This window comes from Alternaria atra, assembly GCF_907166805.1.
Source record: "Alternaria atra isolate CS162 genome assembly, contig: 21, whole genome shotgun sequence".
In the NCBI taxonomy this organism is placed as follows: domain Eukaryota; kingdom Fungi; phylum Ascomycota; class Dothideomycetes; order Pleosporales; family Pleosporaceae; genus Alternaria; species Alternaria atra.
Window position 1 is genome coordinate 3,646,208 of NW_025091319.1, and position 22,883 is coordinate 3,669,090.

The 22,883-nt window shown below is 50.7% G+C and overlaps 8 protein-coding genes across 8 annotated transcripts; 4 read left to right on the forward strand and 4 right to left on the reverse strand.

Annotated features, from left to right (window-relative positions):
* Positions 1-183: 183 nt before the first annotated feature.
* ALTATR162_LOCUS1638 (uncharacterized protein) lies at positions 184-1,337 on the reverse strand (the record flags this gene model as incomplete). Its single annotated transcript, XM_043309236.1, has 5 exons — positions 184-587; positions 641-814; positions 864-1,047; positions 1,096-1,183; positions 1,234-1,337. 5 exons carry the CDS (start codon positions 1,335-1,337, stop codon positions 184-186), a joined length of 954 nt encoding a protein of 317 aa, XP_043165171.1.
* A 1,765-nt stretch (positions 1,338-3,102) lies between these two features.
* Positions 3,103-4,724, reverse strand: ALTATR162_LOCUS1639 (uncharacterized protein; the record flags this gene model as incomplete). Its single annotated transcript, XM_043309237.1, has 3 exons — positions 3,103-3,231; positions 3,280-4,165; positions 4,237-4,724. The coding sequence occupies 3 exons, from the start codon at positions 4,722-4,724 to the stop codon at positions 3,103-3,105; spliced, it is 1,503 nt and encodes a 500-aa protein (XP_043165172.1).
* Positions 4,725-6,396: 1,672 nt separating this feature from the next.
* ALTATR162_LOCUS1640 (uncharacterized protein) lies at positions 6,397-7,031 on the forward strand (the record flags this gene model as incomplete). Its single annotated transcript, XM_043309238.1, has 3 exons — positions 6,397-6,597; positions 6,670-6,937; positions 6,991-7,031. The coding sequence occupies 3 exons, from the start codon at positions 6,397-6,399 to the stop codon at positions 7,029-7,031; spliced, it is 510 nt and encodes a 169-aa protein (XP_043165173.1).
* A 602-nt stretch (positions 7,032-7,633) lies between these two features.
* ALTATR162_LOCUS1641 (uncharacterized protein) lies at positions 7,634-9,265 on the forward strand (the record flags this gene model as incomplete). The annotated part of the gene is made up of 2 exons (XM_043309239.1): positions 7,634-7,807; positions 7,865-9,265. 2 exons carry the CDS (start codon positions 7,634-7,636, stop codon positions 9,263-9,265), a joined length of 1,575 nt encoding a protein of 524 aa, XP_043165174.1.
* Positions 9,266-10,277: 1,012 nt separating this feature from the next.
* ALTATR162_LOCUS1642 (uncharacterized protein) lies at positions 10,278-13,441 on the forward strand (the record flags this gene model as incomplete). The annotated part of the gene is made up of 4 exons (XM_043309240.1): positions 10,278-10,558; positions 10,624-11,053; positions 11,103-12,245; positions 12,293-13,441. 4 exons carry the CDS (start codon positions 10,278-10,280, stop codon positions 13,439-13,441), a joined length of 3,003 nt encoding a protein of 1,000 aa, XP_043165175.1.
* A 359-nt stretch (positions 13,442-13,800) lies between these two features.
* Positions 13,801-14,349, reverse strand: ALTATR162_LOCUS1643 (uncharacterized protein; the record flags this gene model as incomplete). The annotated part of the gene is made up of 1 exon (XM_043309241.1): positions 13,801-14,349. One exon carries the CDS (start codon positions 14,347-14,349, stop codon positions 13,801-13,803), a length of 549 nt encoding a protein of 182 aa, XP_043165176.1.
* A 909-nt stretch (positions 14,350-15,258) lies between these two features.
* Positions 15,259-15,726, forward strand: ALTATR162_LOCUS1644 (uncharacterized protein; the record flags this gene model as incomplete). The annotated part of the gene is made up of 1 exon (XM_043309242.1): positions 15,259-15,726. One exon carries the CDS (start codon positions 15,259-15,261, stop codon positions 15,724-15,726), a length of 468 nt encoding a protein of 155 aa, XP_043165177.1.
* A 2,043-nt stretch (positions 15,727-17,769) lies between these two features.
* On the reverse strand, positions 17,770-18,547 carry ALTATR162_LOCUS1645 (uncharacterized protein; the record flags this gene model as incomplete). Its single annotated transcript, XM_043309243.1, has 3 exons — positions 17,770-18,093; positions 18,144-18,374; positions 18,425-18,547. The coding sequence occupies 3 exons, from the start codon at positions 18,545-18,547 to the stop codon at positions 17,770-17,772; spliced, it is 678 nt and encodes a 225-aa protein (XP_043165178.1).
* Positions 18,548-22,883: the final 4,336 nt, after the last annotated feature.

Consider the following 22,883-nt stretch of genomic DNA (forward strand, 5'->3'; position numbering starts at 1 on the left):
GAACAACCATGGAAGACTGTGGTGATATGAGTAGCGATGGCAAAGCCATGGATCCGGAAGAACAACTGACCCCTGCCAAGACGCTACCTATTATCCCGCTTCTGATTAGGCATCCAAACAATGTGGGTGCATTGCAAATCATGTTGGCAGTAACGGGAACTTCTTCATACGAGCTATCTACGTCTAAACACACTGACTATAGTAGTCGCCATTCGCCTTGCATGTTGACCCACTCGCACAGTTCGTACATCCACTGTACGTCATACCACCACACTGCGCATACTTTGCTACTTGGCATGCAGGTGCAGTCGGCACAGCAGCTACGCTGGTTACCAAGGTAGTGGGGGATGCTGGTGCAGCTGTTGGTGTAGCAGATGGCGCCGGGGCAGGAGCATTTCCCGTACCGTCCCAGACAGCAGGGCCTGGAATAGGGTATGTGGTTGCTTTCATAGCGTCGGGGGAGTCGATGTTGAAAGCAATGCCGGGTTCTGTTCCGGTGTAGGCACCGGGGAAAGATACGAGTGCAGATGCTGGAGGGGAGGCTGTCCCAGAACCTGTTACGGTGAACTGAGCGCATTCAGGGTAGACTAGAGGGTGTCAGCTGAAGTTACGATATACGAGCATCGAACAAGAAGCTTACACTGTGGGTTATTCGCCTGGTGAACAGCGATGAGCTCATGGCGGACCAGATAGTTGCCTGCTGCGAGTGTGGCTGGAATGGTGACCGTGGCATATAGAGTATCAAGGATAGCATCACCCGCCCAGATTCCCGCGTTTTCAGTTCCAGATATGAGGCCTTGCTCAAAGATCTTGACTGTGGTTGCATGAGCGACGTTAACCAGTTAAGGGAGAGCTACACGTACACCAGACCTTGCCGGCTCCATCAAAGCTGTCACAAGATCCTGGACATTTCGCCATGTATACGAGAAGTGAAGTCGGCCTATGAGTCCATTGCTTCCAGTGTGTCTTCAGCTTTGCGCCCGCGGCAATGGTGCCTGACACGCCTGTACCAAGAGCGCCATTGTTGTTGCAACGGATGTTGACTGTCTATGAAGTGTTAGCTTTTGCCTAATCTACGTTGTTGCAAAATCTTACAGAGAGATCCTTGATGTACATGGGGTCGTAGGATGAGTATTGTCGCTGAATAGTCTTTTGACCAGAAGCTGAGTTATACGGCGACCAACTTGGCCTTGTTAGAATGTGTAATGAGCAGATATGATAAGGTCAATGTACCCTTGATATGTTGTGTCTCCCACGATATACTGATCAACTCCGCCATGCGCAGTCGTGGTTGCTAGCAGCGAAGCAGCTGCTGTGAATGCTGTAGAAAACCTCATGTTGCTTTATGATATTGATGCAGAAAGATGCAGGAAGGGTTGTTTGGCCGTGTGAGAAGACCGGAAGTCGTACAGACTGGGAGTGCATCATCTCATATACGCTTCGTCTGCCCCTGCAAGCCATACCAGCGCGTATCGCGTAACAATACCGGGTATTGTGTTTCGTCGCGAAGGCAAATCTCCCCATGTACCATAGATTGATGTCTACTGCTAGACCACATGCTTCGTTTGTTATAGCCGCATGGCGCCTCGACCTAGGGTGAAGCTTGTGTTACCGGGCCAGATCCGGGGAAGACCATTTAATCTTTTCAGTCGACCAATGATGCGAGAAGACGAATGAGGCCTTTTGGATAGTTTGACGGAGGAGGCAGCCGTTGCGGACGTGTATAGATGAATTTCGCAGGGATGTTAATAGCCGGAGGTCACGGTTCGCGGGGAAAGCGGTAGCGTGTGCCCGTGACTTCGATGCTTGGTATATGAGGTGTGGGTCATCTATATTTCGAAAAAAATCTTGAATCAGAGATGGTCGATGCTTGATTGACTGTGGAGACTGCCTAGGTGAAGTCCAAAGCTTGAGTCGTATGGTTGTCTGGGGTTTACCTCGAAACAACTCTGGTAATCGACATCAAAGAAATGTTATTCTTACAAAACTTGTTAAAGATTGATGATGCAAACATTCGTCCAATTACCGATCTGAAGAGCCATTGTCCGAATAGCTGATTACTCGCTTATGCACGTCACGACAGCGTTCGTTGCACATGCAGATCTACGGACTATGCTGAGCGATATGGAAACCTGGTCGAGAAGCTTGGCCATGTCAACATCGCATGTCAGTCCCAGGATACGATAGCTTGTCTGCGTAACGAAGGCTAGACGGTGAACAGGATATGGTCAAAACATACAGCGCCTCGGTAGCTAACGCCCTCGTCACTAGTAAAGGTGGGTAACGTTGTAAGATCGAGGTATTGGATAGGCTGTCTACTTAATGTGGTCGCCTGACAAGACGATATAGTGTTCGATAGCGCCATGCAATGATGCCCATCGTTGGATAAGCGTTGATATGCGAGAGGTGCCATCCTGTATTGAGCGGGCCCCAGGGTTGATAAATGAAGGCCAATCCGAAGACCAGGTCCGAAAGCGCCTCTCAGACACGGAGTGGCGCCCAAAGCTTCGGCTAAGGCCTTTAGCAAGTTAGAGACGATTCAATGGTTGCTGGCCGTCCGAAGAAGCTCGTTTCTAAAAGGTTGTACCCCTAAATACCGAGATGCAACCTAAAAGTAAACGGAATAGTCTGCGTTACAACTATACCAGAGAAGTAACAGTGTATATCTCTAGGGTCTTTTCTAGTGTCTGTTCTAGTGTCCGCCTAGATAGGACACAATCCATGAGCTTCTTCGTACGTCCATCGAAGTTATCGATGTACTGTGGGAAGAGATAGTATAACAAGAAAAGACTTTTATGCATTACCTGATTCCACAAGCGCTATAATGATGGCTCTGAGATAGATCGGTACCTAAATAATGAAAAGCAAAAATCAGAGTGGTGAATGATATAAAACCTCAAATCGGGTGTCATGCAGACCCAGCCTTTTTACCTCAGTAGTGACCGATAAATGCACCATGTGTGCCGCTTGGGGTATGTCGTAGGAATAGATGAGCAAATCAGCCCTAGACTCGAATCCGCCGTAGAATGCAAAATCCCACCTTGGTTCAGATTCCCTATGAACAGCAATCTTTTTCTCAGATAAGACATGTGCCAAGCCAAACTACTGTAGGTAGCTCCCGGAAGAGCACTTCTGAAGTGTGACGAGGAGGTCGTAGAAGTCCTTCCTCCAGTCCACACACTCGAGGTATTCCCACCAGAGGCGAAGCGCAGGCGCCTCATCCATATCAGACTGTATTTGGTTAGCTCCCATACTCCCTTGTATCTTAGCACAACTTACCGCGTCGAAAGCTTCAAGGATAGACTGCTTCTTGATCATGGCAGTCTTCATGTTGGCCTCCCTCTCCCACTCGCGAAGTTTCTCAGCGTACTTGCGCACATCCCTAGTCATCTTCTCTGTGCACTCAATCTCTTTCTCGGTGTCAACAGTGGTTTCCTGATCGGGTGCAGCAAAGAGACGACCATCGTACTCGGGCTTGCGAAAGAAATGATTTTTGAGCTCTTCGGTAACCCACTCCTCGCGCGTTGCCGATGTGAGCTCTTCAGCCCAGTAATTCTTGACGTGCTGAGGTACCCTAGCTGTCATGGTGTCATAGTCCAACTTATCAGACCAGCGCGTCTGGGAATAGTTTCCGTAGTACATGTAGCGTTTGCCCACAAGAACAAACATTGGTACACCCTCGTACGAATTGGAATCGTCATCGAGTAGGTCGGCAAACTCCTCCTCCGGAGCCTTATTGAAGAACGCGGTGAGCTTTGCACCATGGCTGCCAGGCGCCTCGGGAAGATACGGTTCGTTCCGCGGATCTAGCTGGTAGTACGTGCGGTTCTTGAGGATACATGGGCCCTTGCCTTTGATAAAGCGTAGGCCAGGTGACCAAGAAGCTCCGCCTAAGGTGTTGGCGAGGAAGTCAGGATGAAACGTGATGGCGGTATCGCCTGGGAGAATTTGTCCCGAAAATGCGGCTAGGGTTGTTAGATGGTAGGGCTTCCAGGCCTGTTCTAAGGAAAGGCGTTCGAGAGACAGCGCTTGGTCCTGGACAATAGTCTCTGGTGAGGCAGGCGGGCTTGGGGCTGGCATATGAATTCGCTTGGCCGATGAATTGGTTTGGGTATTGCTGGTGAAACGGTCCTTGGATTGGATTCCTGCGAGCTGTTCCTTGATACTGTATCCTCGTCAGTTTCGAGTGATCCAAGACGTGCCGAGTATTATCACGCATGTAGGCGGTAGACTCACCTGTGGTTATTGCTAGACTCGACCTTCTTGCCGCGCAAGTGTGGAGGAAGAGAACTCTTTATTTTACCGCCGCTAGTTACACTGGCAGCCCTCAGATGGGGAGGCGTACTGCCAGTCCTCTTGGAGGTCGTCATACCGTTCGCCTTTTCCACGTCAGCGCCGCCGTGCACAGATCCTTGTACCTCGTTTTTGAGGCTCTCCAGCTCTGACCGGAACTGTACAGCATTCTGGCGTGATATCTTTGCATCCACCTCTTGAAACGGGTCAACATGTACTGGCCAGCCCTCTTTCTTCAGCTTTTCGACGGAGAAGGAGAGAACCCGGTACAGTTCCCGGAGACCGTTGACGTCGTCGAGCAAGTTTGCATGCCCCTCTTCCAGATTGAGAACCCGTGCCTCCAGGTATAGTGAGGAAGGAGTGCTCACCTGGCTGGTTGTGCCATTCTGCTGAGGACCGGTCGGAGCGAAGTTGTTGGCTGCGGGGTTCATCATGTACTGTGGAAAATACGGGCCGTGAAAGACTGGATCACGGTTAGACATTGTACTGCGAACTCACCGGACCACTTCAAACCAAGTTGACCTGTGAATCTTTGATGACTTGACGTTGTCTAGACTGTAAGCCAGTTTCAGTTTATGATAAATGTAAGGGTGCAAGAGCCGAATCTTACCGTACGCTAATGTACTATCGTTGTGAGCAGCCCTGATTGAGTAAGACGTGCTAGGGAAGATACACCAGAGAAAAGTAATGTGGAGGAGACAGAAGGAGGGATGGTTGGGAACCTTGGAAGAATTGCTTATATAGGCCACAACTGAGAGCCGTCAACTGAGAGTACAGAATCGGCGGTAAAGCGACACCTTTCGTGCTGCCTCGGGTGAGAGAAACGAGGGCGCTGTCACATCCGTCGATAGCGAGGTTTGCTGAGAGGCATGAAGTAAAGTTCGTCCCATCGAGAACATCAGTACTGCCCTCATGTATGGCGCTGATGGTATGTTACTAGGCATTTGAAGTCACCCTGCCGAAGTGGATGATCCCTCCTATGCCCTACGCTCAGACTAGAAGTTATTGGAGGCTTGGTCAATGACCATGGTCGAGCCGAGCACTAATCATGTCTTCTAGCATCTGATGTGATACTCTTACCGTGTTGTCCAGCATGTGATAGACAAGCACATATCGCGCACCTGCCGCAGCAACAGTTGAGCTATGGCACTAGCTTTCCCGTACTGTGGCTCCTTCCTCAACATCCAGGCTGGCCGGATTTGATGCCTACGCATTGGTACCTGCCAGGCATCGAGTTGAGCTAATCGCAAGATACGGGTATCCGGCTCCCGAGGTCTCTCCGACTCAAGTTGACGCCTGCTCTTTCTCTGCACTCTGCCAACCACTCACAACGACGCCGGCAAATTTCTCTCGCTCCGTGGCCTTCGCTTATCGTGGTTCCAGTTCCTGGATCTTGGTACCCCGCGCTTACAAGGTCGACGAACGTCCTGTCGGAACGCGCTTCCAGAGGCCTGATGCTTACAGTCTTTCTGGCCACTGATGTACTGCTAGATACTGAAGCCAATGGAACGCCTTACACACCATAGCGCGCCTCTCCAAAGTCAACTCCACACTTCAATACCAGAAATGGACCATCTCATATCAGGGTCGATCGAGCCTAGGGAATATTTTCCGGCCATCCGCATCGTCGAGCTTTATCTGCAAGGCTTCAACTCGTCATGTCTGGACAAGTACCCGGTGCTGCCATTTCGGGATGCACTACGCGAGCGACCGGGATGGTGAGGGTAAGCTGCCGAGCGACACGCGACATACGCGACACAGCGTGAAGTATGAGACAGCATCCGAGCGTGTCGCCAAAACAGTCCGAAGCGTAGACATACTGGAGGGCGATGTATCATCCCATAGATAACACGTCGAGATTGGAAGGAGCTCGTAGTAGCTTGGCCTAATGCAGGGGAAGGGAAAGGAGGACCCTGACCGAGAAGCGCGCCAACGTCATTGCGCGCATGGGCCCTGCCCGTCATTTTGCTCTCCATCTCGCTGGCGATCAGTACTCGACCACTGCATGCTCATCTTCGCGAAACACTTACGGACCCCTACAAGCTTCAGAGAAAACGCCAGCATATTTCATTTCCTGTCGCAATACGCCATTGGTCCACCAAGATGCCGCCAAAACGCACTCATACTCACGACGAGGCGCACACCTCACTTAAGGACAAACTACAGAACCTCCAGGGCTCGAACGCGCGGGGCGGTCGTCGTACCGGTGGTCCACATGTCGCAAACGGCAGCAACCTGAAAGAAGTAGACAATGCTTCTACCAACAGTGGCCAGACCTCGACCGATCTCAGCTCGTCAGGAAACGTTCGTCGCGCCCTTGTCCTCACTATTTTGACGTCCACATCTGCGGTCGCTGACACATGACCTCTACAATAGATTAAATGGTCATCGCAAGACTCGTCCGTCCTCCAAGGCTACCGAAGAGCCTATCGACTCGACTGCCCGTCCAGCTTCAAGAACCCGCTCAGCCACGTCGTATTGAATCAGGGCATTGGACGAATGTCCCCGACCATGGCACGACCGAAAGGAAAACGACGTGTTCACAAGGACCAGCTAGGCATGGCTGTCAAGAAAAGCTTCAACTCTCAGGCTGTCACAGAGAGCGACGTTATTGTCGACTGGCTCTACAAGTCGAAACATCAGGGTAAGGCGTCCAGACATGGTCCGACACCTTTCCTTTGCTGATCCATATGACAGACAAGGAGTTCAGAGTACGATTCGCACCTCAAAGGAAGTGATTGGATCACTCCGCGCATACACATGGCAGCATTTCCAACTTTCTTCGACGATACCCCTCTTTGGCACGATAGCCACCACTTTTTACATACGCAACACACGCATTGAGCAGGAGTTTGGGATACTGGGCATTAATGAATAGGGAACGGTTATGCATTACGGATCGGTCTGATCTATACATACAAGGTAAAGCATGGCATATACAGACATGAGGATTATTGATAATGAGTATTTGGTAATGCTGGGAGTTGGGCTCAAGGTTGCGGATGCGCCTACGGCGTATGAGGTCCATAGCATGTTTACCACGTGCCTCTCACATGGCGAACCGAGGGTAGATGGTAGAGCCAATGGTATCATGTGCAAAGACCAGCCGTAATATATGCATCTGTTTGTTTATCTGCCTCCGGCTTTTCCTTGAGCGGCAGTCGCGTCGTGGTAAACTCTCGAAGCTTCGACGCGCTCTTTACCGAGGGCGACCAATGATGGTGCGTCACCGGCCCGTGCCCGCAAAAAGTTGTCAATTGTCGGCTTATACATCACAGGTCGAAGCGGATAGCGAAAAGCAGCATCAACACACTCTTTGCCATCCCCAGATCGTTTCAAGATGAGTTTTGCTGGTCCCATGCCGTTCAAGGCGGTGGCTCCTGTACGCATTGCCAGTTCGAGATCTTTCGCCAAATGTCAGCGCCGATGTATAGCGACGCAGGCCTCGCAACCACAATCGCGGAGACCGTCAATCGCACAGAAGCAGCAACACCATAATGCGCAATCAATACGAGTACGTATCCCTATCTGTGTCTTTTCTCGACTATAAACTCTAACAGGCTATATACAGTTCTTCCACGTCTCCCCCCCGTCCTTCGCCATGGCCGACCCGTATAAGACACTCGGAGTCAGTAAAGACGCATCTGCCGCCGACATAAAGAAGGCCTACTACGGTATGGCTAAAAAGTACCACCCCGACACAAACAAAGACGCCGGCGCGAAAGAGAAGTTTGCCGCCGCACAATCCGCATACGAAGTTCTCTCGGACGCCGAAAAGAAGAAGGCTTTCGACTCGTACGGTGCCGGTGCTTTCGATGCAAACGGCGGCTTCAACCCTGGGGCTAGCGCGGGAGGACCAGGAGGAAACCCATTCGGAGGAGGCTTCGGCGGTTTCGGTGGATTTGGTGGTGCCCAAGGCGCAGGAGGATTCCAGGATATCAACTTTGAGGATTTGTTCGGAGCATTCACGGGTGGACGACGAGGAAGAGGCGGAGGTGGGAGAAGGAATCCCTTTGAAGAAGAGATCATGGTGGGTGACAACATCGAGGTGCAAACGAACATCTCGTTCTTGGATGCGGCGAGGGGCGTCAAGAAGGACATTCACATCAGCCCCATGGCAGAGTGTGGGACATGTAGTGGCAGTGGTCTCAAGCAGGGTGCTAAGAGAGCAGAGTGTAAGAGCTGTGGAGGTACCGGACAAAGGGTGACGAGCATGGGCGGCTTCCACATGAGCGCAACCTGCTCATCTTGCGGAGGGTCTGGATTCGCGATACCCAGAGGCTCGTCTTGCGGCACTTGCGGCGGCGATGGAGCGGTCAAAGAGCGGAAAACCATCACTATTGACATACCAGGTGGCGTAGAAGATGGTATGCGGTTGCGTGTCAACGGCGAGGGAGATGCACCGCTGACGGGACACGCCATGTCTTCTGGCTCTGTCCGCGGTCAGAAAGGTGATCTCTACGTCCTTATCCGCGTAGCAACCGACTCGAAGTTCAAGCGTAACGGATCCGATATTCTTCACACCGCCACCATCCCGTTCACCACTGCCGTGCTCGGAGGAGAGATCAAAGTCCCTACCCTCGACGGCGAAGTCAAAGTCAAGGTTCCTACCGGATCTGGAACCGGCGATCGCGTCACGCTGTCTGGTATGGGTATGAAAGTGCTGTCCGGCCGACGAGGCGGCAAGGGCGATCTTCGTGTTGAGTTCAAGGTCAACATGCCCAAATATCTCAGTGTTAACCAGCGGACAATTCTTGAGATGCTAGCGGATGAGATGGGAGACAAGAACGCGCAACGCGTCATCAACCCCGGAAAGATGAAGGATGAACATGGCAACAGCGTAGGAGATGATCACACCAACGAAGGCTTTCTGAAGAGCGCGTGGCATAACCTCACAGGACAGCATAAGCATTTGGATCCAGAGGAGAGGAGGAAGGCGGAAGAAGATGAGAAGAAGAGAGGGTCTGGGTGAGCATGTGATGATGTTGCGAGGTGTTGTATAAGAGGGTCGGCGTACAGGGCGACTCATGCGACTCATGTTTTCATGTTTGCAGCAAGACGATTGAAAGCATTTGATGGCGTATATGAAGACGGCTTGGACATGATGTATAGAAGTATCTGTATTTGGCCTCTCGACTCAAGGCTTGTATAATATTACGCTGTTCATGATCAACCAAAGAAATTCATTCGGGTCTAATCAGTCGTCGATGATGAAAAAAAAGGGTAGTTTCCCAGTGTTCTTGAGATGCTTCACTAGCGCTATAGCCAATATCGCGGGCGCGTAACAAACGCCAGATTCGGCCTCCTTGCATGGTAATTGGTCGACGCGAGCCGCACAGCTGGGGTCGGCTTTGCGGTTTCCATAGATTGTCGCGACGGTGTGACGAGCTTGAAGAGTCACATATCGATAGCGGTCTGACTCTCGTGGCGTACCTGAGGCGTGATAGGCGGGTGTGAAGGAGTAAGTCGCAGCTCTGGTGTTGCTTATGCATGTTGCCTGCGTCTTCCCCACCAACATCGCTCGCACCCTCCGAGCTCACCGTCGACATCAGACATCGTCTACATTGTTACCACGTAGACTTTTAAGCTTTCACTGCGCCGCAAGACAATCGTTGCCAGGACTCGGATTGACTAGACTGTGCCTCATGCGGCTGTTTCCCTGCGAACGCCTGACTAGGTGAACAGCCACCCGACCAACGCATCGTCCCGCTGTGCATATCCCTACTTTCGACGCCATCTGCTGCATGATCCATCTACTACTCCAGCACCATTCACTGTATCTATACAAGAGTACTAGGCAGAAAGATTGCCAGCTACCGTCCTAGCGTGCCATCCGAGGCCCACGACAGCCCACTTCCCACGTTGTCACCTACGCCATTGTCGCCCATCACCGCACCTGCAAGCCCAAAGAACCAATCCTCACGGCGATACTCCTTCAGAAAGCGTGCCCAGCAGCGGCCTACTCAGCGCAAGCATCGCCCATCATGACGACGCAGATACCCATGATCTCAGTGCCGCTGAAGCAGACCAGCGAGATCGACTGGACAACCCCGTTGAAGCAGTACATACGCGCCACATATGGCGACGACCCAGAGCGCTATAACGAGGAATGTGGAACGCTGAATCGCCTGCGCCAGGATATGAGAGGAGCCGGCAAGGACAGTGCAGCCGGCCGGGATCTACTCTACAGATACTACGGACAGTTGGAACTCCTAGACTTGAGATTCCCCGTGGATGAGAACCACATCAAGATTAGTTTTACATGGTACGTCCTGAGTCTTGCGGGTAGAATGAGCGGAGTAGAGGATAAGCAAGACTAACAAATGCCAGGTTCGATGCCTTTACACACAAACCTACCTCTCAGTACTCTCTCGCATACGAAAAGGCTAGCATCATCTTCAACATCTCTGCTGTCCTATCTTGCCACGCCGCACATCAGAACCGCCATGAAGATGTCGGGCTCAAGACCTCATATCATTCATTCCAGGCCTCGGCCGGCATGTTCACATACATCAACGAGAACTTCCTACACGCACCATCGACCGACCTTAGCCGCGAGACGGTCAAAACCCTGATAGCGATTATGCTGGCACAAGCGCAAGAGGTGTTTCTGGAGAAGCAGATTGCCGACGGGAAGAAGGTTGGCTTGCTGGCAAAACTGGCCAGTCAGGCCGCATTTCTGTATACACAGGCAACGGAAGGTGCGCAGGAAAACGTCACAAACGCCGTCTTCGAGAAGGTCTGGCTATTGGTTTGCCAGGTGAGAAGATCACAACAACGGGTGCAAATGGAAACTGACTGTCTGACAGATCAAATCGCATCACATGGCTTCGCTAGCCCAATACTATCAGGCTTTGGCCGATGACGACGCGAACACCCACGGTGTAGCCATCTGCAGGCTACAAGTGGCCGAAACGCATGCCAAAGACGCCAATCGAGCAGCTCATAGCTTCCCGAACAATGCGCCGGCGAACTCGAATCTGACTTCGGAGACTGGGGGCATATTAGCAGAGATGACGAAAAAACATCTAGCCAACGTTCAGGAAAAACTGGCGGAGTTTTCCAAAGACAACGACTTTATCTACCACCAAGGCATTCCGAATGAAGCGGCATTGACGCCAGTCCCAAAAATGCCTGCGGCCAAAGCGATACCTGTCAGCGAGTTATACCAGGGTCAGGATATCCAAAGGATCATCGGTCCAGACATCTTCCAGAAAATCGTACCACTCGCTGTTACTGAATCAGCTAGTTTGTACGATGAAGAGAAGGCTAAGCTGATACGCGCTGAGAGTGAACGTGTCGAGGTCGCCAACGATGAGATGGCGGCTAGCCTGGACTACCTCAAACTACCTGATAGTCTCAATGTGCTGCGAGGAGGTATGGACCAAGATAATCATGTCGATAACGAATTCCGAATGTGGTGCGAAGAGCTCGCTGGGCACCAATCGTTCGGTCCTGCGTTCGAGCAATTGGACAGGGACAAGTCCGAGATATTAGGCTCACTTGATGCCAGCATGAAACAACTAGATATGGAAGAGAGTGTCTGTGAGAAGATGAGATCCAAGTACGGACCCGACTGGACACAGCAGCCTAGCTCTCGATTAACATCCACACTGCGAGACGATATTAGAAACTATCGGGGTGCCGTTCAAGAGGCAAGCACTAGTGATGCACAACTATACAACACCTTCAGGCAATGTGAAGCCGACTTTGACGAGATGCGATCAGCTGGCGAGACGGATGAAGCCGATGTGTTGTACTCAAGAGCTATGGTCAAGGCAGGCGCAAGTAAGGGCAAGAGTCCTAGGCCAACCGAAGGCAATCTCATCGATGATGACATTGACGAGGGACCATCGGTTACAGATCAGATTGCGGCTGTCGAGGATATCTTGCGGAAGCTGAACCTTGTCAAGAAGGAGAGGACGCAGATACTGAAGGACCTCAAAGACAAGGTATGTAACCACCGACGCTCAAATATGCTATGTATTGACTTTGACAGGTTCATTCTGATGACATCTCCAATGTATTAATTCTGAACAAGAAAGCTATTGCGAACCAGGAGTCGCAGTTGTTCAAAGCTGAGTTGGAGAAATTCAGACCACACCAAAATCGCATACTACAGGCCAATCACAAACAAGCTTCGTTCTTGAAAGAGCTCACTCGAACTTACTCAGACCTACTCAAAGACAAACGCGTACGATCCGAGCAAAGCAAATATGAGGCCTTTTCAAGACAACGAAACATTGTCATGACGAAATATCGCAGAGTATACCAAAGCTTCAATGATCTTGTCGCTGGATTGACGCGCGCCCAAACCTTTTATTCGGAGATGAAGGACACAGTGTTAAGCCTACAAAAGAATGTTGAAACTTTTGTAAACAACAGACGCAGTGAGGGCGGACAGCTTTTGACCAAGATTGAGGAGCGCAACAAGACACAGGGCGCAGATCAGGAACAGCACAGAATGAAGGAACTCATGGAGAGAATGTCACTGGAACCTTCAGGCTCACCTGTATCACAAGGTGGAGGCCGCAAGAAGAGCATACCACCTCCACTATCTTCTACGCCTGGTTATCCGTCAACATCAGGGGCTAGCCATTCGGCATATAATCCTGCAGCTTCACCACCTGTTACGCCGCGCTACCCGATGACCACAGGCCCGGGCCAACAGTTCATGTCGCCACAGCAATCCTATGGCCAACCCTCAAATAGCTACAACCAGCAGCCACCCCCACGACGGGAAAGCTATGGACAGCAATATCCCACGCACCAAGCCCAGAACTCGCAGGGCTCATCAGCTTATAACCCCGCGATCCACAATCAATACAACCCCACCTCACCACCAGCACATCAACAGTTCTTCTCTCCACCGCCTGCGCAACACCAACCGCATCAGCCATGGGGTCAGCCTCCTTCAAACCAACAGCAACAATGGGGTGGTACACCTCAGAACAATCTACCACAGGGTTATGTTCCACCGCCACCTCCACCAGGACCACCGCCAAGTCAATATCAGCAAGATTATAGTCACTTCAGCCAAGGAGGCTATCCAAATGGACCTGGGGGATACGCGAACCCGCAGAGACCGGCACAAGGACAGGGTCAGAATGGGAACGATCCATGGGCGGGATTAAGTGGTTGGAAATGAGGAATCCAGGGAGATGGAGGGGATATTATCATCACGTAGGATACAGTGATAAAAAGAAGAGTAGGGGCTGGTTTGTAAATTCAGTTTATTCGGCATTGGTTATCTGAGGAGTGAACTCCAGATAACATCGGCGTATTGCCAAGGTAGGTGTAGATAAATGGAAACATCGTATATCGTACATGGCGATCTTCACGGACGTGGGCCTTTGGGTCAATCTCAACTCTAATATGATTGCTTATAACCCTTGGCAGTGTAGAGCAAAGCGCTAGGTGTCAGTAGGATATTCAGCATTCTGTTTTCCTTTGACTCGCAGCCATGGATGAAACACCATCCAGTATTTGTGTCAAGTCAAGCCCTTGCTATTCACCAACAAAGTCATACACCATCCTCACTCTCAGCTCTTCACCTTTCTCATTACTGACCCTCACCCTTCTTGTATGTCTCCTCTCTCCATCAACAACCTCAACCCCCCAAAGGTGACTAGCCTCCCACTGATCCTCCTTCTTTCCCTCCGCGTGTATCAATTTGCCATCGCTATCCCCATCGATCCACTCCCCCTCGCCTTCGCCAACTACGCCCGTCTTCCTTCCCTCCTCAACACTGACCCATCGACTCCTTCCTGAGATCTCGCCGAAGAAACTGTCCTGGTTGGTTCGCCACTCATAGTCCAAGGTGTACTCTTCGGTTGTGCCCGGGATGTTTCCGGTTGTAATTGATTGCGCCATGTTGATGTGTTGGTCGTCTGGTTGACTGATTTTCAGATGAATGGATGCTACAGTGGCTGTCTTGCAGATTAGGACGTTGACGCCTTGGAGTGCGAGGACTGATGCGAAGTCATCGGAGCAGGCTTTGTTCAGTTGCCATTTCCCCGATAGGGACTGGAGAGTCTTGTTGGGAGGTGCGGCCATGGTTTGTAATGTTCACAAGAGGCAATAAGGTTCAAAATCTTTGATTATTGTTGTACAGACTATCATGAACAGCTCTGTCAAGTCTTGGATGATGCGAGGCGTCATTTCGTGGTTCGGAATCGTGTCGTCACCACCTACGTCGTTCATGTCCAACTCCTTTCTAATGCAGTACTTCATTATCAAGCATTAGTGTAGTTCATACTGTTAGCCTTTCCCCGCGACAGGCTCTGCGACAACACGAGGATGTTCTGTATCTAAATATGCGGTTGTGTAGAGTTGCACTTCATCAGCGGACGTGGATTGCATTGGCTCTGAAATTTGGCAGTACCACCTCTTTCCACGGTCCTGTTTATCTGCATCCCTCGCACAACATGATTCCCATCAACGAAACAAAGCGCGCGGCATCGAGCCTGAGACATTCTATCCGTAAGCGGGATGCGACATAGGCTTGGGATTCAAGGATCTCCCCACGTCCCTGCCAACCTCGATAGGGCGGTATTACAGCGCCGGTGCCCTTGACATCATCTCGGACAATACGGCACCATTGAACTATTGCGGACAGCCATCCTCGTTACATCGCCCCAACACCTTGCTAGGGAGCACATACGAGATAATAAAAGTTGCGAGGTATAGTTGCATTATAGGTGGCTCTGAGTGGCGATTGATGGTAGGCTAAATGACGATGGACGCATAGCGCTGCGGCTGAACGCGCTGACGGGGAGGTTGGCCCTACCAGCTACCCACATTGACATCACACTCACAGGCATCATGCAGTAGGGCGCAGGAATGCTTATATAGTATCGCGCGCTTCTAACATCGTGAGGCTGATCACCAGCGATCAGAACCGCGTTCACGTACATTTACCTCTACACTAGAACCTCTCTGGCAGTTATTGAACATATTGTCACCATGTTGCACACTTCAACTACTTTGCTCGCTGTTGCCTTCTGCTCGTTGACATCTGCGCTGCCCACGTCGAATACCGTTGCTCGGGCAGGCGGACCTGCGATTGTGCCTATACCTTCGACCTGCACTGTTACGGATCCTCTGTCCACCGAGTCAAACACATCTTACGTGCCATCACCAGCTGCCCACGACGATATCCTATACAGCTCCTACTACCCTTCCTACACATCAAACACAACTGCCATGGCACAACAGTGTCTTCAGCAATGTTACGGCTACGGATATCACGTCGAGTGCAAGACAGCATACTGGGCAGAGAACGTGGTGGTACCAGCAGGATACTATGGCACAGCTGGCGGACAGCTTGAGACGGCTTGCTTGATGTTTAGTAGAGCACTGACAAGCGACGACTTCGTGGCTGTACCAGAAGGCCAGGGCACGAGTGCGACTGCCAGCAACATTGCTTGCTGAATGCGCCATTCATGTCGACCGAAGTTTATTCAAGCCAAACGGCCCGTCAGTCATGAGAAACGATTTAAAACATGGAGTTTTTGGGAGTCTGGCGTTACGTCATGGGGTAAACATGAGGATATACAGTAATAGCCTTTGGCAAGACAGGGTCACCGATGTAGGCGGGGTTTCGCCTTTTCTTTAGAGCAAACATTGAACGAAATCAGACGATAGACGCTACGTAATTATTCAGCTGCTCTTATATTGTTGTCAACAAGGCCGTCACCAGGGTTATGATAGTGCACTGTGATTGCTGGTGTTGTAACTACTAGGATTACAGAATGATTGAAGGAAAAGGCTAGACCCTGAATCCCTCTTAGTATTTTACCCATGAACTCGTGACATTTAAACACTTGTCTCAAGAACTCAGCAAACAATAAATCCAACAATGTCGTCATTCCATCCAACAAATTCGCGAGGTAGTATTATGCGGGAGAGCCTATTTTTGGGGTGACACGAACGGTAACGTCCGATCTCGCAAAAAGTGAACATGGAAAACAATCAAGCTTTCCACATCTGAAGCCTCCGCGGCATCGTTCCACAAAGAAGCAAATAGTATAGATACGGGCAGCTAGTCCCAGGTTGCTCGTCTATTCTTACCTCTTCGCTTCGCCCGTGTTGCCTAGCTATGGCGGATTCCCAATGCACATTATGGTGGGGCAAGAAAAAATGCTGGGAGGCAAGCAGTTGGTGCGTTGGCGTGGTGGGCCCCTCCAGCCGTCGCGCGGAATGCCTTGCATTTACGAGGTCACGCCCGTACCGCGCCTTTCATGCATCGTCTCGCCTGTTCGCTCCATGTTATATGCTAGCGTCTTGAAAGCGCACATGGGTGCGTCGAATGGTCTACCTAACTTGGACAAGGTGAGATACCAATGCGTCCCAAGAGCATGGCTGTGGTTAGCCAAGCTTTTCATGGCGTTATCCTTAACAGGCACACTTGCTTGATGAGCTATAGGTTAGGAACCTTCGTATTCAATCACATTACTCAGGTAGTAAGACCCTCTCAGTGCGTAGATACTGGCTGTGAATTATCGTCGCACTTGCCTCTAGACTTTGGGAAGATGGTCTCATCGCGGTGAAAGGCAATGCACGTGCAGCAACGTTCATGGCGGGCCGGTCATCCGGGTACCTGACCCGCAGTACTTCGCCCGCCCCTTCAAAACCCTCCTCATGTCAGGTGTATCTCCTCGAATCTAGCCATCGCCATACATGGTTGATTGTTGCGTTAGGGAATCGTTAGTACGCAAGCAGGACTGAACCCCATATGTTACTGCACATGCTACGATTGTTGCATTGCTCCACACCAAAGTCTATCGAACGGTCGCTTCGCTATGGTCACATTCCAGCTCATTGGATGCCACCGGCATAGCTATTTTCAAGGTCCTCGCCAGAATTTCCCTGTTTGTTATCGACCCTTGTTATACCACAGTGATATTTTGGGGGCTGGTTAGAACGAGCATACCCGGACCGGAGCTTTTGGGACGTTCATTGGTGGCATTACGGAGATCTTTGGAGAGTGGGGCTACTGCTGACGGACCGGCTTCCTATATCGGAATTTTAACTGATCTTGTTGGGAATATGGGGGGGAGTGGGGGCTAGGACGATACTGCTCGAGGTAGATGTTCTCACGTTTATTCCCCATATGTGTATCACGCAACGGACGCAGGGCCCAGAAGCTCATGATGTGTACGATTTTGGTTCGTAGCGGATACAAGTTGGTATTAGATACTATCTGTGATAGATTGGCCGTATCTTCATCAGTCATGAAGGTATAGTGAGAGATGGAGCCAGCTGCAATGGTCAGCTCGCTTGCTATGAAACTAGCAATTCAGAGTTCCATGGTAGGTGCCATGTTACAAAAGAAAAAGCAAGCACCGCTTCCAAAAGTGCCCAAGACATACAGCCCAATGACCGCTAATTGCAACGCAAAAGCAAAAAGAGTATAGACAAGAAGCGAAGTCTGAATCAAGGAAAAGAGTTACCCCATGTCTGGCTATCCGCAGGCTAGGATATCTCTGTTTTCACTGGCGCCATTCCTTTGAACTCCCCATGTAATATATCCAGGAGCTTGCGGAGAGTATCCGAGTTGCTCCCTCGCCTGCGGGTAACAGTCCCTTCCTCATCATCACCCTCTGCATCGTCGTCCTGTGTGAGAAGCTCGATTGTCCTTCGAAGCTTTTCGTAGGCAGCATTGAGCTCTGTGTGAGATGCTTCGAGCTTGGTGTATTTGTCGTTCAGAATTGATAGCTGAGCTTCAAGATCTCTGGCGTGCTTTTCTTTGCGCTCTCGAAACGCACGTTGAGCGGCGCGATTTTGAGCTCTTCGGCGCTACTCGCATGTTAGTTTGAGCTTGTATATGTAAAGTAACGGATACATACCCCTGAGGTAGTGTGATTTCGTTCCGCTGGTGCAGGTGTGTGGATAGTTCCGAAAGGAGGTTCAGTGTGCTGTAATGGCCGCGGACTGCAGTATGGGCTATCGTGATCTGATCCAAAATCGGAGGGAGTCATTGGCATGGGATATGATCCGAACTGCATGGGCTCGTCGACAATGTGAGGGTAGTAAGCTTGGTGGAGAGGTGCAGGAAATTGGTCGTATGTAGATGAGACCTTTGAAAGGTTAATTTGCGAACTCCAAAGGCCCTAGATGTAATCCTTACAGGTGATCCGCTCAGACTCGGAACTTTAGAGAGGTCTGGAGGCATCTCGAATACGGCTGTCTGGTGTGGTGGAGCAATATAGTTGCCTTGTGCCATCCAGTAATCGAATGATTGAGAATCCATTGCGCTCGATTTGCGATTGTATGAAGGTGAGAACAGGAGAGTCGATACGTCCTTGTACTAGGTGAAAAGGTGTGTAGAGATGAGTGTTGATATTCTCTTAAGGGTAGGGTCTATGTCAGAGGCGGCTATTGATATGATGTGTAAGTGCTGCGTCACTTCGGGTTGAGATACTTGTGTGGTGGAGATAGCTTACACAACAGTGGGCAAGGTGAGATCTTATACACCGTGCGGACGTTGCGCATCTCTGCGTTGGAATCGCGTCGAGTCACATGAGATTGCGGCCAGTGGCTTGAGCAGGGGTTCATCCTGTCATGCAACTATGTCAACAACTAACTTCAACGGCTATGGTGGACCCTAGAAATGTGGCTTTCAGCGGGAATACGTGCAGAAGATAGCTTGAACTGCATGCTCATACAGCTTTCTACCGGCACACGCGTCCGAAGCACGGTCCATCAATGCAGCAAGCACATCAACTGTTGTTATTCTCGTCTTCGAGTGGTTCCCAGAGTTACACAACCAATGGCCATGGGACAGGGGTCTGTACAGGGCGTGCGCTAGACTGTTTCGAGTCCTTGATAAAAGGTTGGCATGCTTGCTGAGCTAAACCGCAACGATTTCCCGCCAACCGGACATACGGTTGCCGGTTTAGTCAGTTGTCACGACCTTAGTAAGAGTCAAAGGTACCCGGCGCTGTCTTTTCGAAGAGGAGCCCCACTTCAGGATTATCGTCCCGCCCACGATGCATGGTAGGGCTGTATTTTTTCAAGTCCGGAAATCCTTGGCTATCGTGGAACATTCCGAAGGATCAATCGAACAACATCCGTCTTGCAGTGAGATGTTCACACAGCTCGACATAGTTGCTTTATTGTGCGTGAGCCTAGGGAACTCAACTAGGTTACGACATCAGGGCGGCATCCTGACCCAAGGTTACGTTCAGCTGGCCTGATGGGCTTTCGGTTCAAGAGCCATGGGCCGAAGTTCGGTCGTAGTGAAGTGTCGTTCGTGCTAGCCGCGACCAGTGTAAGGTGCATTCCAATTCTGTCACCGCTTTTCCTCGCTCAGGGTTGCGAAGAACACCGACCTGGGGGCTATTGGCTACCATTGAAATAGCCTGCTCGATGTTGCGCCCTTCATAGGGAACTGGCTACCGCCAGCCTCGAAGCCTTCGAGATCGGGTGCTCCATAATATCGAGTTATGACCATCGAAGAGGAGCGCCATCTCATACTTCGCTAGCTTGATGAGAAAGGACAGAGTGTTTGGCAAGCCCTTTCACATGTCTTATCGTGCAGCTATTAAGCGAGGTTGATGGGTAATCGGTGAGTGGTCGGGTACAACTACCTAGGATGCGGAAAAGAAACCCTATGGCGGCAACACGTGGTACGCTAAGTTAGCGAAAAGTCTACGTAAGCGCGATTGCCTCGACTTATCAGTTGTCCATGTTAACATTCCCAAGCGACTACCACCATCGCCGATTGCTCGGCGGCGTGAGGTAATATAACACCACCATATTGCATCTGAGCAGGCAATGTGGTGCAGCCCTGCTTGCGTGATGGAGATCCCAAGACTATCGAAGCCAAATGTATATTATTGCAAAATCAGGCTGTGGACAAGACCTCATTTGTCCCAAGGCGTGATTCCTACATATCACGCCCAAGTGGTAGGGAAAATGTCGCGCCTTACGGCGTTCTGCTGCGACTACGCTGGACTGCTTACTCAAAGGAGTAATTCTGCACTTCAAAATCTAGTGGCGCACTAGTGACGTGCGCGGGGAGAGCTGGCCGGACCTGCCCCAGAGCTTCTTCTGCGAAACGTGCATGAAGGCTGAAATTCGACCCGGTCTTACGCATCCTTGACCGGATCCTCTTGGGGGCTGTGCGATCTAACTTTGTACAGCATCGATCATCGGCCGATACATACGCAAGCGAGACCGTATATCTTATCTGATGGCCCTTCTTCTAGCGATAGGCGACACGTACCACCGTCAAGCATGCCCATTCGGAGCTCGTACAGACTTGGTCTGGGCGCTGCAAGACATTAGCTCGCCATCCATAAGTGGCAACACATCACCCCTGCCTCGCTGCTGACACAGCTCGTTTTCCGCAACATGAAGCTCCGGATTCGCTTCATGAGCCTACGAGATGTCGAGGCTAGCTAACCGGTTAAACGGTCAGCAACAGTGGAGGAGGTGATGCTATGAGCCGGTGGATACGACCGACGTACAGGTTCAACTTCATTTGATCCCGCATGATGGTACAGCCGCTCCGAAAACCATACACAGCGCTAGGTCGAAGTCGTCGAATGTTAATGCAAATACTCTGCATTATCTTCACAAGATAGCCAAGACCGTCCAATTGTAAAGGTGTTCGCCATGTCTTCGCTTATCCCAAGAACTACAAGATGCGGAGCAACATGTTGATTGCCTGCTGCACCACCACGTCGTCTCATGACATGGGCATGGATCAACTGTCTCAGTCAAATCAAATCTCTCCGTTCCAGGGTCATCTTATCACGATCCCAAAGCGTAATAGTGTTATAGAATGGATGTCAGGGTCCAGCGCTTGTAGATCCTAGCGGACACTAGCAGCCCTACGGGAATCATGGCTGGCTTTAGCCCCGCTCCCTTACCAAAGCACGACCGTTCAGATCTATCGTACGATGTAAGATCATTGTACATATGCCGAGTCTAGATGGGCGGAAGACCGAGCAGATATCGGGGAATCATGATGGCCTCCGCTTGCAACATGCCGGTCTGTCTATCTGAGAACGGCGCTTGTTAATGTAAGGTCGGCTTCCCAATCGCTACAATACATCTGGAGTATACTGTAGACCCACATACATACGTATATCCTAGTCTCCGAAAGGTTCCGTACATCGTCATGTTCTCCAAGTGCAAAAAAGCAACTCTCAAGCTTCTTACTGTGTATCCAAGCGGATCCGAATTGCCACCGAAGACACCACCACCACTACCACCATGGCGCTGACTGCGCATCCGTCTCACGTAGGCCATCCAGCACCAATCAGACGACAATCTGTATACTTCGGACCCGATCCAAGGCCTATTCTTTTCGGTACCCAATGAGCTTGGGTTGCACATACGTCAGTGCGCATTCTGTAGGGTTTCTAGAACGATGACTGCCTCCGCTTGGACGCTGGGGAAGGTTCGGAGAAGCCTAAGCGCCAGAGCCTCATAACCACCTGACATAGGGCTGCAGATACGAAGACTTTCATATGAGAGGCTTGATAAGGCTTCCTTAGCGGCTCGTTCCTGCTGATGTATACACCGGTTGTTGGCTAGACACAATTACAAAGTCTGTACAGCCACTCACCAGCCTCTCTTGTCCCTGGACGACAAGTGATGTCACTGAGCACAGGCTACCTCACTACGTCACTGTTGCAACACTCCATATCCCGTCGGTGTCCAGTCACGAGCATTTATCCGGTCTAACCCATATACTGTCTTTAAAAAGCAGAGAGCACGAGCTTCTGTGCATGGCATTCGTCTTGCATTCGCTATATACGCTGGCGAGCTTACATGGTATACACCCTACAACGCGTCACTCTCAAACATTCCGTACAAAGGCCGACACGACCTTGACTGTGCGACTTGTGTTTCTTTGTCCATAACTAGGAATCGGCCCAGATGTGTGGATATGAATTGTCCATCACGAGAAACCACCTTGTTGCTGTATTGAAGGGCTCAAAACAAGGGCAATGAACAAAAGGCAAGTTATATGGCAATAATGTTTAAATTATATATCAAAGCTCTATATGCAGAATTTGCCTTCCTTAGATCACACCTACTCATATCATGTGTTAGTGTTCTTCTAGTCACACATCGAACAACATGTAACATCTCATGACACCCTGTATGATGGGTCTACGGTTAGGAATTCCATTGTTAGGTATGTGCTTTGGGTATCAAGACGTATACGCAATGCATGCCACCGTTAACCTCTGTAAGCTTCGCAAACATAAACGAAGCATCACAGAAGGGACGAGTGAGCGTGGATGTGCAGGGGAGCTATTGGGCCTCGGGAAGGTTTAAATGCATGGAGCAAAGGTCGGTCAAAGGAAGGCTTGGGCGCAAGGTCTATATCTGGGTGTATGGTGCAGTGGTCCGGGTGGTTGACGTCGTTTGATGGGCTGTTTGCTAGGGCCAATGTTGCGTAGGTTGGGAGTACCAAAATCCGACTAGGGTTGTATGGCCTGGATGTCGCAAGGAAACTAGTGTTGGAGATGGCGCAACGGCTTGCTGCTTGGAGATATTTGTCGCAAGGCGGATCGACAATTGCTTCGGGGTAGTCGATCGTGTTGCAATGGGGCTTACCTTCACAC